The sequence below is a fragment of the Physeter macrocephalus genome, unplaced genomic scaffold (assembly GCF_002837175.3).
Source record: "Physeter macrocephalus isolate SW-GA unplaced genomic scaffold, ASM283717v5 random_332, whole genome shotgun sequence".
Taxonomy (NCBI): domain Eukaryota; kingdom Metazoa; phylum Chordata; class Mammalia; order Artiodactyla; family Physeteridae; genus Physeter; species Physeter macrocephalus.
Window position 1 is genome coordinate 51,283 of NW_021145634.1, and position 12,113 is coordinate 63,395.

Consider the following 12,113-nt stretch of genomic DNA (forward strand, 5'->3'; position numbering starts at 1 on the left):
CTCTGAATCTGTGCTTTCTCCAACGTATCGTGCTTTGGAGCACTTTGAGCTGCTGGGGTTTTGCGGATTTGACACACGTGAGGCCCTCCAGTGGGCCAGGGACTCAAGCAGGCAGCAGAGTGAGAGAAGGAAAGCTGCTAGGAAAAGAAGTGATCAGGCCCAAATCGTGCTCTGCGCTCCCCCAAGGTGAAAAAGGCTTCTGGACGTATGCACCCTGCTTCGTGGAGATCTCCGGGTGGGGCGGGATGTGCTGCCCTGAGCAGTGGTCGGGGACACGGCCCAGCGCCCAGCAGGCAGCCTGTGATGGGCCCCCTGACCCCCACCCATGACCTGGCAGCTGGGCAATGCGGGCAGGCAGGAGGTCTGGAAGCAGATCAGGAAGAACAGAGTCCTCATTCATGAGCATGTTTATGAAGAAGGAAAAAAAAAATGTGTGTCAACTGCATGATGAAACTCAAACCCTTAGTGCTTAATGAGAAATATGAGTCAGGGCCCGAACCGGCAGAAGGTCTGGGAGTTCCAGGTGTTTGCGGAAAACAGCCGGAGTCAGCGGCCGCAGGAGGAGAGGTGGGCCCGGCCAGATGAGGAGGAGATGTGGGCCGCGGCTGGCCGGTCGCTCGGAGGGCTGACCGCCACCCTGGGAGAAAGCGGGGACTCCTCCGGCCTTCAGGAGACTGAGATGTGTTCTCGGAGATGCTCTCTGAGCAGAATTTTGAATCCGCTTTGGGTGGGGATATCGCCAATCCGGTCGTGCCCTCAGCTGGCCTTGGCTGCCGGAACCACGGGAGGCCTCCCCCTCTCCTCTCCGGGGCCAAAGCAAGGGCAGAGGAAGAGTTTGTGGATGCCGCATCCAGAGTCACCTCCAAGCACGAGAAGCCACTGCGTAACGTGTACGCCTGTGTGTGCACACACGTGCTCACCTCCACAGACACCACAGGCCTCGCTTTTAGAGCGTGAACAGGGGCAGCCCTAGGCAGCTCTCACTCACCAGCTCACCAGGCTACGGAGCACGAGCACACTCCGGGCAGCACCCCGTTCACGAGAGCAGAACGGACGCCGCAGAGACGAGCGACACCGACGAGCCCCAGGAGGCAGGCCCCCCAGACCGAGGGGCCCTGGTGCCCCGACATTAGATAAGCACCGGGCGTCGGTCAGACGCGACCACGCCGTCATGCCCCCAACCCCTCGGAAAAGCCCACGTGCCGCCACCAACTGCGCCGGGCAATGCCCATCCCTGCGAGCGGCGCCAAGTCCTGCTCTGCAGGACAGGGCTGGTGGGAGCACGTGCGGGAGGCATCTGCTGGGTTCTCCAGGCCCAGCTGGTCCACAGAACTGCAGGGCTCGGCGCGGGGCGCAAGGGAGTGGACGGCAAGGCCCCCCGCCTGGGGCTCAGCACCAGGCGCACGTAGTCCGAGGCGGGCCTGGGGTGTGAATGGTGGAACTGGAAAGACCCCTGGGGGTCAAAGAGTAAGATCCCCTCCATTCCAGAGTCACACAACTGAGGCTCGGGGAGGGGCAGGCACGGCCCGAGGCACCCAGCTCAGAAGCACCACTCAGAGCAGACGGGGTCTCCGGCTCCTGCTAAGAACTCCTCCCACCAGCCAGGTGCGTGCAGCCTGATCGGCGCGCCATGCTCCCTCCCCCGCCCGGCGGAAGAGGCTGCACGGGGGCAACTGCTGGAACTTGACGGCAAGTGCACGCCACACAGGCGAAGCGCGCACGGATCACGTGACACAGAAACACGCCCACGCGCCGGCTCACGGGCATGTCTGCACACGTACACAGAGAACATACACACACACTCCAGCTCTCGCGCACAAACGCTCGTATCCACAACGCTGTGCTCAGAGCCACTCTCGCACAGCAGCGGCACGGGCGCCCGGACACACCTGCACTTGTGGACTTACACCCACAGGCCCTCGAAACACACATACTGCCCCTATAGAGAAACCCACATCCCCCCCATATCCAACTCCTGTATGCAGACACCCAGACGCACGCAACACACAGCAACTCGGGCAATCACCCCTATGCTGCTTTGCCCTCATACATCCAAAGCCATTTATACTCACACAGGGACAACTGCAGATTCAGAAGGAGCCCACACCCTACACAACACGCAGAGGCGTCCACACACTCACAGACACGCTCGGGCCCCGTGCGCTGAAGCACATCCTGGCAGGCGTACGCGCTCACACATTCTCAAGCTCACGGACACAGGTGCAGACATCGTGCTTGTGCCTATACCCTAGACACGCGTCCGGATCCTCGAGCATACACGTACACACACACAGCCCTGCATGCACACCCCCAAAACAAGTGCCCTCACACCCTACATCTGCATCCTGTGCACCCACACTCAGCACGCCCACCCCTGCACGCCTCCAGCCAGCTGCAAGCCCCCTCCCCAACCCGAGGGTACCAGGCAGGCCGGAGGACACTCACAGCAGCTTGAGGATCTCCACGTAGCAGCCGAGCGTGCGGTCGGCCTGGGGGCCCAGCTCGATGCTCATGGTGCTGCAGGCGGGGCTGACCATGAGGCAGTCGATGAGGTTGGGCTCGCTGTCGTTGCCCACGCTGGCCGTCAGCGCCGGCTTGGCAGTGCTGGCGGGCTCCACCTCCACGTGGATCTCGCTGGAGGCCACGACCACCGACTTGAGCCGTGCCTCGGACAGCGTGGCTTCCTGAGACACCAGGTCCGGGCTGGGGTGCAGAAGGCGCAGAGGTAAGGTGGGCTTCCGGTCGCAGGGCTGCTGGCAGCCGTTCCGGATCTCCTTCAGGCTGGGGGAATTGTCGCGGCTGGGGGAGAGGTGGAGAGGGGCGTGAGTGCGGGCCCTGGGGGCGGGTCACAGAAGCCGCGAGCTGCCATCTAGTGGGTGCTTCCAAGCGCCAGGCTGCACGCGGCTAAGAGTCCCCGGAGCCCCAGGGCGGTGCGATGAGCTGGTGCTACTGTACCCCTCCCCACCGGCGAGGAGACGGGCTCCCTCAAGGCCTCCAGACAGGGAGAGGTGGGGCTGGCATCCAAACCGGGCCGCCTGTCATCGAGGCACGTGCCGTAGTCCCAGCACATAGCAGGCGGTCGACACGTTTGTGGAACGAATAAGTGACGTTAACCTCTACACAAGACCCACAAGGCCCCTGGCGTTCACCTCCACCAAGATGCCTTCCCTGGCCACCTTCCGGACACACCTATGAGACCTACTAGCGATTCTGCTTCTGGTTGCTTCCTCTGGTCTAACTGTCCCCCTCCCCCTAATGTCCTCGGGCCAAGGCCCAGGCCCCCACCTCTGCGGCCCCATCCCTGCTGGGTGAGAAAGTTCAGCTTCTGCCCTCCACCTGGGAACACCCTTCAAAGGGATCCCAAACCCCAGGTGCTAGTCCCTGGAGTCTGCACGTCCCTCCTGTCTGCAGCACCCCACCACTCTGGGCTGACCCCCAGCACCCCGCCCCTTGCAGCATCTCCACCGCCTAGAGGAACGATGCTTGTGCAGGGGGCTAACAGGCGTTAGCTGAGGAAAGGGAGCTGTGGCATCACTGAGGTCACATGTGTTTGGGAAACGCTGGGCCTCTTTACAGCAGGACTTGTCAGAGCTTTGAGTCTGGGTAAAGCGCCTCCTCACTGGGTGCTTCCAAACATTACGGGGAGGCGTGCCAGGACAAAGGTAACTCCGGCGATGGGCTTCCTTTGTTGGTGCCCCTGGGCTGGCACGGTGCTAAGTGCTATCACACAGACCACACAGACATGCTCAGATATCTCTGAATGGTAGGTATTACCATCTCCACATTACAGGTGAGGAAAGATGCTACCAGAGGTCAAATGACTACCCTGATGACATGGCTCGTAAGCGGAGAGGACTGGGATTTGAAACCAGGTCTCTGGCTGCATGTCCAAGATCCTGCATGACCCCATGCAGGTCCTCCTCCCCCACGAAGCCTTCCCTGATTTCTTCCACCCGCCGCTCTCACCCTTCCTGCCCCTGTGCCAGAACCTTCCACCCCTGGCTGGACACCAGCGTCCCTTGAGGCACTTCTAAACATCCTAATGTCCCATTAGGTCGGAATCTCTAGGGTGGGGTCCGGACGCCGGTCACGTTTAGGGCTCCCTGTGTGTGCAGTCATGCTTGAGCTCACTGCTCCAAGAGACTCAGAGCACGATGATATGATCACAAACAGCTGCTCGTCCAGTCCTTCCCTAAATGGGCCACATGCACGCGCCTGTGCTTCCAAAGAGACGCGCACAAGGACTGGCTCAAGCACAGAGCTCACCCCCAGTGTGCGCAGAGGGCCTGAATTTGTCCAGCACGTGCCACGAGCCAGGCCTGAGCTGAGCCCACCAAGGATGTTTGATAAATACACTTTAAGCTTTGCTGGAGAAAAACAAAACCCTTTAGCTAAAGTCCGAGAATTCTATGCCTGATGGAAAATTGTGTGGGGTCCGGTGGAGGATGCGGTGTAGTTACTCAGAGCTAACTTGCTACCCAGTGCTAAGCTCCATCCCCTGTGCCTTTGCCGGGATTTAGGAGTGGATTTTCAAGGCTGCTTGGCTCAGATTGGGCGGTTTTCCAGCGAGCTATGCTAACCTGGGTCAAGTTGTCTGTTCTTTTGTGCGCCAAGTACATCACGAACCCACTGAGAGCGCCGCAGATGGGCCCGGTAGACGGCACGGGGTTTTATCTTCCAGGGACTGACCAAGGGGGTGGGATGGACCTGAGCCCAGGGAAGGTCTTGCAGCCCTCGGCGTGATTTCCTGGGGGAGGTGAGGGCAGCGCTTGGATCCCCAACTACTGTGGGCTCCGAGGGGGCTGGGCTGTCTTGAGCAGGGAATCAGGGCAGGCCTGAGCGGGAGGCAGCAGGGCCCGCCTCGCCCTCCCCAGGCCTCCACCCTGGGCACCTAGTAGCAACCGCCGCCTACTGGGATCCCCAAGGTCGTGCTTGGCCTCTGCAGCGACAGCCAGAGGGCAGTCTGGAAACTGACATCTCATCAAGTCCCTTCTCTACTTAAAGCCCATCAGCGACTACAACGCCCTTAGAATAAAACCTCCACAACTGACACACAGGCACAGCTCCGCCACTCAAAGCATGGTCCCCAGCCAGCAGCAGCGGCATTACTGGGAGTCTATGAGACAAGCAGAGGCTCAGGCCCTGCCGCAGACCCGCTGACATGACCCCAGGAGCAGCTCAGCACGGGAGGTGGAGGTGGGAGAAGCTCAGTGGTACAAGTCTCTCCGTGGCCTGGCCTCCCTCTCCAACTTCGTCTTCTGCCTCTGCCCCTCTCTCTGCTCAGGGCACACTCAGTTTCCTCCACTTCCTCCCCTGCAGCGGCCTTTAGCGTGGAGCAGGTCACTTGTGGAGTTTAGGAATGCAGATTCCTGGGCCTGGCCCGGAAACGCTGCGTCCAGGAGTCTGCATTTTCAAGCAGCACTCCAGGGGACTCTGAAGCAGGTGTTTAAGGACCATGGGTAGGACATGTGACCAATGGCAGCTCCACCTGCACTGCCGGGCCTTTGCACATGCCGTTCCCTCTGCCTGGATCATCTTGCCCTCTTGCCTTGCTGACAGCCAGCAGGTGTCAATTTAAATATCACCTCCCTGCAGAAACCCTTCCTCACTTCCCCCTAGAGCAGGGGTTCTCAACTCTGGCCATATACTCCACTTGCCTAAGGTGTTAAAAAAAAAGAAAGAACCCGATGCCAGGGGCATCCCAAGTAAATCAGAATTGCAGTGGGTGGGGCCCAGGCACCTTTTTTTTTTCTTCTTCGTCTTTTTTAAGATATAACCAGTGGGATGCGGGTAAATGTCTAACAACCAAGTCTCCAGAAAAAAAGGAGCCCTGATTGGTAGTGTTTGCCAATTTTCTTGGTGTAAATTCTCCCACCATGATTGAATTCAAGCTACCAACGTGTCATCTCTGACTGTGGAATTGGGAAGAGATGTGCTTCCAAATGTGCCTGGGCTCCAGCACACCCCGGGGGTAAAACATCAGTCCAGCCTCGTCCACAAATCTTAGGTGCAGAGCTTTGTGACTATCACCAATTCCCCTGTGTAATAAACGTCCACCAGACCAGGGCTCCTCCTTCTTCATACTTCCGACGTTTGGGGCCAGACAGTTCAGATGATTCCGGGCTGCTCTGTGCATGGCAGCGTGTTCAGCAGCACCCCCGACTTCCACCACTGGATGCCAGCAGCACCCCTCCTTCTGCAGCCCAGAACGTCTCCGGACGTTGCCAGATATCCCCTGGGGGGTCAGAGTTGCCCCCAGCTGAGAAACACTGACCAAGATCAAGATGTGAAACATTTCCAAGAACCCAGAAGCTCCTCTCACGCCTTTCCACCTAACTCCCTGCCCCGAGGCTGCCACTATTGTGGCCTCTATCACCAGAGATTCGTTTTGCCTGTTCTTGAAACTCAAGGAACGAGATTCACGCTCTATGTATCTTGCGGGTCTGGCTTCTTTTGCTCCATGTTATGTCTGTGAGACTAGTTCACGGCTTGCTGGTTGCACTAGTTTGTTCATTCTTGCTGTCCTGCAGTATGCCTTCGTGTGAACACGCCCCAACGGTACCCGTTCTACTGTTGTAGGACACTGGGTTTGAGGCAGATTTTAGTCTGGGGCTATTACAAATAATGCTTCTGTAAACCTTCCTGTACATGCCTTCTGATGAATATACCAAAGTGATGAGGAGCTGGGTCCCAGGGTTTATGTGTGTTTAGCTTCTGTAAAGCCTTCCCGGGTGACTCTGACACGCAGCCAGGGTTGAGATTCCTTGCCGTGGACCACGTTGATGACGCCTCTGGCTTCTTTCATCACAGCCCTGATGAAACCGCTCGCTTTCTCACTCCCACCCCTCCACCCACTGCTACGCCATCCGCTCTGGGAGGGCGGGGGCCCCATCGGCTGGTTTACTTTTGTGCCTTCAGCACCTGGTACAGCAGGGGCCCTCACTAAACAAGTGCTGAAAGGATGAGAGAAGGACGAAGGCTGGCTGTTGCTATCCCCAGTCCCCTCTACGTGTAACAGTGTGCACGGGTCCTAATTCTGGTTCTTTCCGTCTCTGCCCTTCTCCTAGGGTGGGAACTGAGAGAGAGATTCCATTCTGCTTCCTGCTCCCAAGTCAGGGAAACTCTGCTCTAGGGAACCCAGGCAAGCGTCTTGGAGACGCAGAGGGAAAACGCTGGCAGGTGCTGTTTCCTGTTCCTGCCCCGAAACCTAAGTCCCGGCTCAGGTGTCCGTGCAGCGAGCCCGGGGAGGGTGGACGAGGCAGAGGCTTCAGGAGGAAAAGGAGCCTGTGAGTCTGTGACACTCCTGATGCTCTTCCTACTTCCTGGGGTGGCCTGGGTTTGAAATGCATGCAGATCAGCTCCGGAGATGCAGTGTATGAGGCCAAGGGCAAGTGACCATCCACGTACACAGGGATGCCGAGGATGGTTGTACAGGCCCTGCATTACTCTCTACTGCCTCCTTTTTTTTTTTTTTTTTTTTGGCTTTTAATATAACATGCTGTAGGGCATGGAACAGGTACCTGGGAATGACCAGCATGACATCTTCATGTTGCCCTGTTTGCACAGGTTTTCAGTGATGCTCCACTGCCTTTTCTTTAAGGACTGAAATATATTCCTGCAACGCTCCCAGCTCTAGCGGTGCCTAGACACATTCTGGTCGTCTCCGAGTTGTGCAGTACACCACCTGAACAACTGGACAGGGCGGCTGCAGCAGATGCCACCTGTGCCCTGCACATCATACCTTCTCTGATGACCCCAGAGATCACCATAGAAAGTTCTATATGACTAACGGCATCCACGTCACCCTGCATCCCAGGAGCCAACCTCAATCCGGGAAGAGTGGGAGCTGGTAAGTAACTACCCCGGTGTCATCAACCCTCAGGGGAGGGACTCTGAGAGAACATTCCACAGTCTCCCGGGAGGTCCCACTGGGACACGCACAGGTGCCTGCAGTGGTCACCTGCTTGCGAACATCGAGTCTGCTGGCTGTCCTCCCTTCCCAGGCTCCCTCCCACTGCCTCCTGGGGTTACCTCCCTAATAAGCTGCTTGCACCCAAACCCTGGGGGACCCAGGACAGTGGCTCTGTCATGCCTTCTTCCGGTTACATGTGCCCGGCGGTGAGAAATCTTCCGAATAAAACACTTGTTCCTAAAGCCAAGTCAACGCGACGGCCTTGCAGTGCCTGTATTGATTCACAGTGTTTGCTTTTCCAGTCACGTCCCTGGGTTCTGGGCCCCGGCACCAGTGAACACAGGGGATCTGGCAAACACACCTGAGGCAGGTCCAGTGGAAGCCACTCCACCTCCCTGCCTGGCCAGGTGTGTACAGGTCACCGTCCTTGGGGCAAGCGTGTCCCACCCGGGCCCTCCCGAGGCCGTGGGGACTGACCTGTTGATGAACTCTTCGTAGCAGGAGTAGATGGCGGCCAGGCACACAGCCACCAGGTTGGGCAGGACCCGGGGGTGGGGGCAGTGCCCCGTGGGGCCGTGCATGCTGGAAAAGAGCAGAGGGCTAGGTGAGAAGGTGACGGCCAGGAGGAGGGGGAGGCCGGGGTGCCCTTCAGACGCACACTGGGGGGTGGGGTGGGGGGCGCCCCAAGTCCTCTCCTGGGCAGTCGGTAACAGGGTTTGCGTCCTGGCTCTGCCGTGTGCAGGCAGCAGAGAGCCAAGCTCTGGACCGTGGGCTCCAGATCCAGGGAGCCTGGGTTCACGCCCCGCTGAGCGGCCTTGGCAAAGCTTCTTAAACTCTCCACTCTTTCCTAAGCTATAAAATGGGGACAACGGGCCCCCCCTCCGTGGGTACCATGAGGATCTAATTTTCTGATTCATGGGAAGAGTTAGCAGACCGTGGCCATACGTCCCGTGTCTATAATTCATGCCCAGCGGCTCTGTAACGATTATTCACCTCATTTTCCTTTCCAAGTGGCCTGCTTTGAAAGAAAAGTTATTATGGTCATCCTGATCCTGGCCTAGCATGAGGTCTGGGACACATTTGCTAAGTCCTCCATAAATGCCAGCCATTGTTATTCGTCACAGCTGTGTCTGTGCCTGTTTTCTCGTCTGTAAAATGGGGCTAATATCCCTACTGCCAGGGCTGTTTGGGGCCTGGGGATAATACCTGTAACACTCCTGGAAAATCGGTGTGGCCGTTGGGACGAAGAGGTCTAACCTGAAACAATTTCGTAAACCATTACTGGGTGCTTTAAAGGGACCTTGGAGTCACCAGGGTTCCAGCAGGACAGCTTTTTTAAAAATTTATCTATTTTTTTTTTTTGGCTGCGCCGCGCGGCATGCGGGATCTTAGTTCCCCGACCAGGGATGGAACCCATGCCCCCTGCAGTGCAAGTGCGGAGTCTTAACCACTGCACTGCCAGGGAAGTGCCCAGAAGGACACATTCTTTGGGTTTGGAAACGCTTTGTGAGTTCCAGGTGACCATCTTTTGGAACCGGCTTAAATAGGCTATCACGATTTTCTTAAAAAATGAGAAGAGTGGTGATGACGACCTCTAACGTTCCCATCACACTCAGGCACTGTTCTTGGTGTTTATGTGTATAAGCTCACGGGATCCTCACGTTACCTAGATGAAGTAAGTACTATAGTTCCCATCTTACAGATGAGGAAACAGGCACAGAGAAAAATTTTAAAAATCAAAGCAAAAGCACCCCCTCCCCGCCCCAAACACCAAAAGTAAGAGTCAGAATATCAGGCTTCCTCTAGGACAAGTGTGGGAGGTGGCTGTTCAAATCCCCAGTGATGACTCTCCTGGGCTAGCAGGAGATCGTTCCCTACACACCCAGCACCCACAGGTGGGACCCACAGAAATACTCTTTAGGACTGTTAACCATTTCCTGAGTTCCTACTGAGCATCAGGCACTGTGCTAGGGGCTTCCTCATATATCATCTTATTTAACTGCACGACAACACCTGTGGATAGCAGAGGATAGAGGATCAGAGAGGTACAGCGACTGGCTCAATGCCACACAGCAAGCGACTGCCTCAGACCACGTGGGGTCAGGAGGACGCAGGAGACCCTCGTAGAAGATGAGACGCTTGGGGCCTCTGAACGCCAGCAGCTCCTCTCCAGGCGTCGATGGAGTCAGTGGTTCTGGGTGCAGAGGAAAGCTGGCTTGCAGGCCAGGAAGGGGAGGGGGCCCGGCTGAGGAACCCACCTCTGAATGAACTTCTTCACCACCTCCATCCCCGCGTTGAGCTCGTTCAAGGCAAGGATGTACTCCTGAGTAAACAGCCTCAGTCGCGGGCACTTGCCAAAGTCCTGCAGGGAGAGCAGAGGGCAGGAGCTGGGGAGACAGGCAGGCAGGAGGCCAGAGGGGTGGTGGGACCCCACTCTGCCCCGAGACACTGGGGTGGAAGGCAACGGGGACGTGCCAGCCATCTCCTCTTCCTAGAGGCACACGTTATCTTTCACTCGAAGGGACCGGCCCTGTCACCCTCTCCTCACACCTCCCGACGGCTGCCCGCGGAGATGGGAGATGTCCTGCCACAGGAGGGTCCCTGACACGTGTCACCCACCCTGTGGGTCAGCGTGCCACCCAGACGTGCTCGGAGAACAGCCCAGCTGGTGTGTTTCCCTTCGGCGCGGCTGCACGGGGGCCTGCAGATGCCCAGCTGGCCTCCAGCGAGGACCAGCTCCTCTTCTGCAGTCCCCCGAGAGTTTCTGGGCCCCCTGCTTTCAGAGCTAAGAGGGGAAGGCCCAACGTCCGAGGTGGCTGTCGGCTCGGGGACTTGTCAGGAGAAGCAGCACAGGCGGTGCAGGAGAGAAGGGCGTGGGCCAGGGAAGGACTGCGTCCCTTCCCACGTCACTGGACTTCTGAACCCGCGTGCTGGGGTGTGAACGGCCAGGAGGGCAAGTCACAGTGCGGTGATGAGGTTGACCAGCAAGACAACAGAGGGAAGCCTGGTGGTCTCCAAACTCCTCTGTTTCTTCTCCTGCCCCCGTTCAGGGGGAACCCATTTAATAAAAAGCAACCTGGATCAGGACTCTAATCTAAAATAGAGCCTGTGGAGACCTTCCTTGTGGATCTAACTGATCCTGCGGGCCCTGGAGAAAGCTCAGATCAGAACACGGCCCGCCCACGCCCTCCTGCCAACTCACAGGAGCGTGTTTCTAGAGTGCCTGGTGCTTCTTCACCTGGAGTGAGAGGCTGAATTAGGATCCTCAAGACGATGGGGGCTCTTCTGCTTCCATCCTGCCTCCTAGGGTTATGCCTTTGCATAAGGAGGGCAGCAAAAGCCACGAGAAAGCTCAGCAGGGGCTACACACGCGCGTGCACGTGCGCGCACACACCGCAGACGCGTACGTACACACACGCACACACCCGCGAGCACCGGGCTAGAGGATGGGGCCCCTGCACGAAGAGAAGATGGAAGCTTGATTGTGCTTTCAAACTGAGGAAGGTGCCCAGAGTCCCTGAGTCCCCGGGAAAAGGGTAACAGGAAAGCTGTGTGGCCTTGTGCAGCCGTGGCCCTCTCTGTCCCCGCTGTGGAACGAGAGTTGAAGAAACGACCTCTAGGCCCCTTCCACCCTTAATGTTTTATGATTCTATGACAACTGATTCAACTAAACCCTGCTAACTGCCATTATCTTTGTTATTAGATTTCTGGATAGTCATGGTCATTTCCCTGGAAATTAACGTTATAGATGGGTCCGGTGGCCTTTTAACACGTGGGTGAGGGACACTGTGCCTCTTTGGCAAAGTCAAATATGTTGCCTTTGGAAAGTAGGAGGTCAGATCACGGCCCACTAGGGACCACAGCCACATCCTCTTGCCTCCTCTGCCACAAGAACACACCAATGAGTGGCATGTGGGCACAGGAAACCGTGATCCTTCTTGGGGGTGCAGTTGAACCAACTGTTTAGACTCTCCAGGGGAACATACTTAAGGAATGCTTCCATTTGTATCTCGTTTTTATCGTGGCCCAAGGAGTAACATTCTTTGAGACTCTTCACCTAGATTCAGTTTGCTCATCCCTGAAACGGGACACGGGATATAATGACAAAAGATGCACTCTGAGGGGCTTCCCTGGTGGCGCAGTGGTTGAGAGTCCGCCTGCCGATGCGGGGGACGCGGGTTCGCGCCCCGGTCCGGGAAGA

General features: G+C 57.4%; 1 protein-coding gene across 1 annotated transcript in view; it reads right to left on the reverse strand.

Moving 5' to 3' along the window:
• LOC102982757 (C-Maf-inducing protein) overlaps positions 1-12,113 on the reverse strand; it is a 41,243-nt gene that overhangs the window by 21,899 nt on the left and 7,231 nt on the right. The window contains exons 5-7 of the mRNA XM_028485234.2: positions 10,171-10,274; positions 8,390-8,494; positions 2,446-2,799 (exon numbers count right to left, since the gene is read on the reverse strand). Of these exons, the coding sequence (XP_028341035.2) occupies positions 2,446-2,799; positions 8,390-8,494; positions 10,171-10,274 (563 nt within the window). The remainder of the gene's footprint in view (positions 1-2,445; positions 2,800-8,389; positions 8,495-10,170; positions 10,275-12,113) is intronic.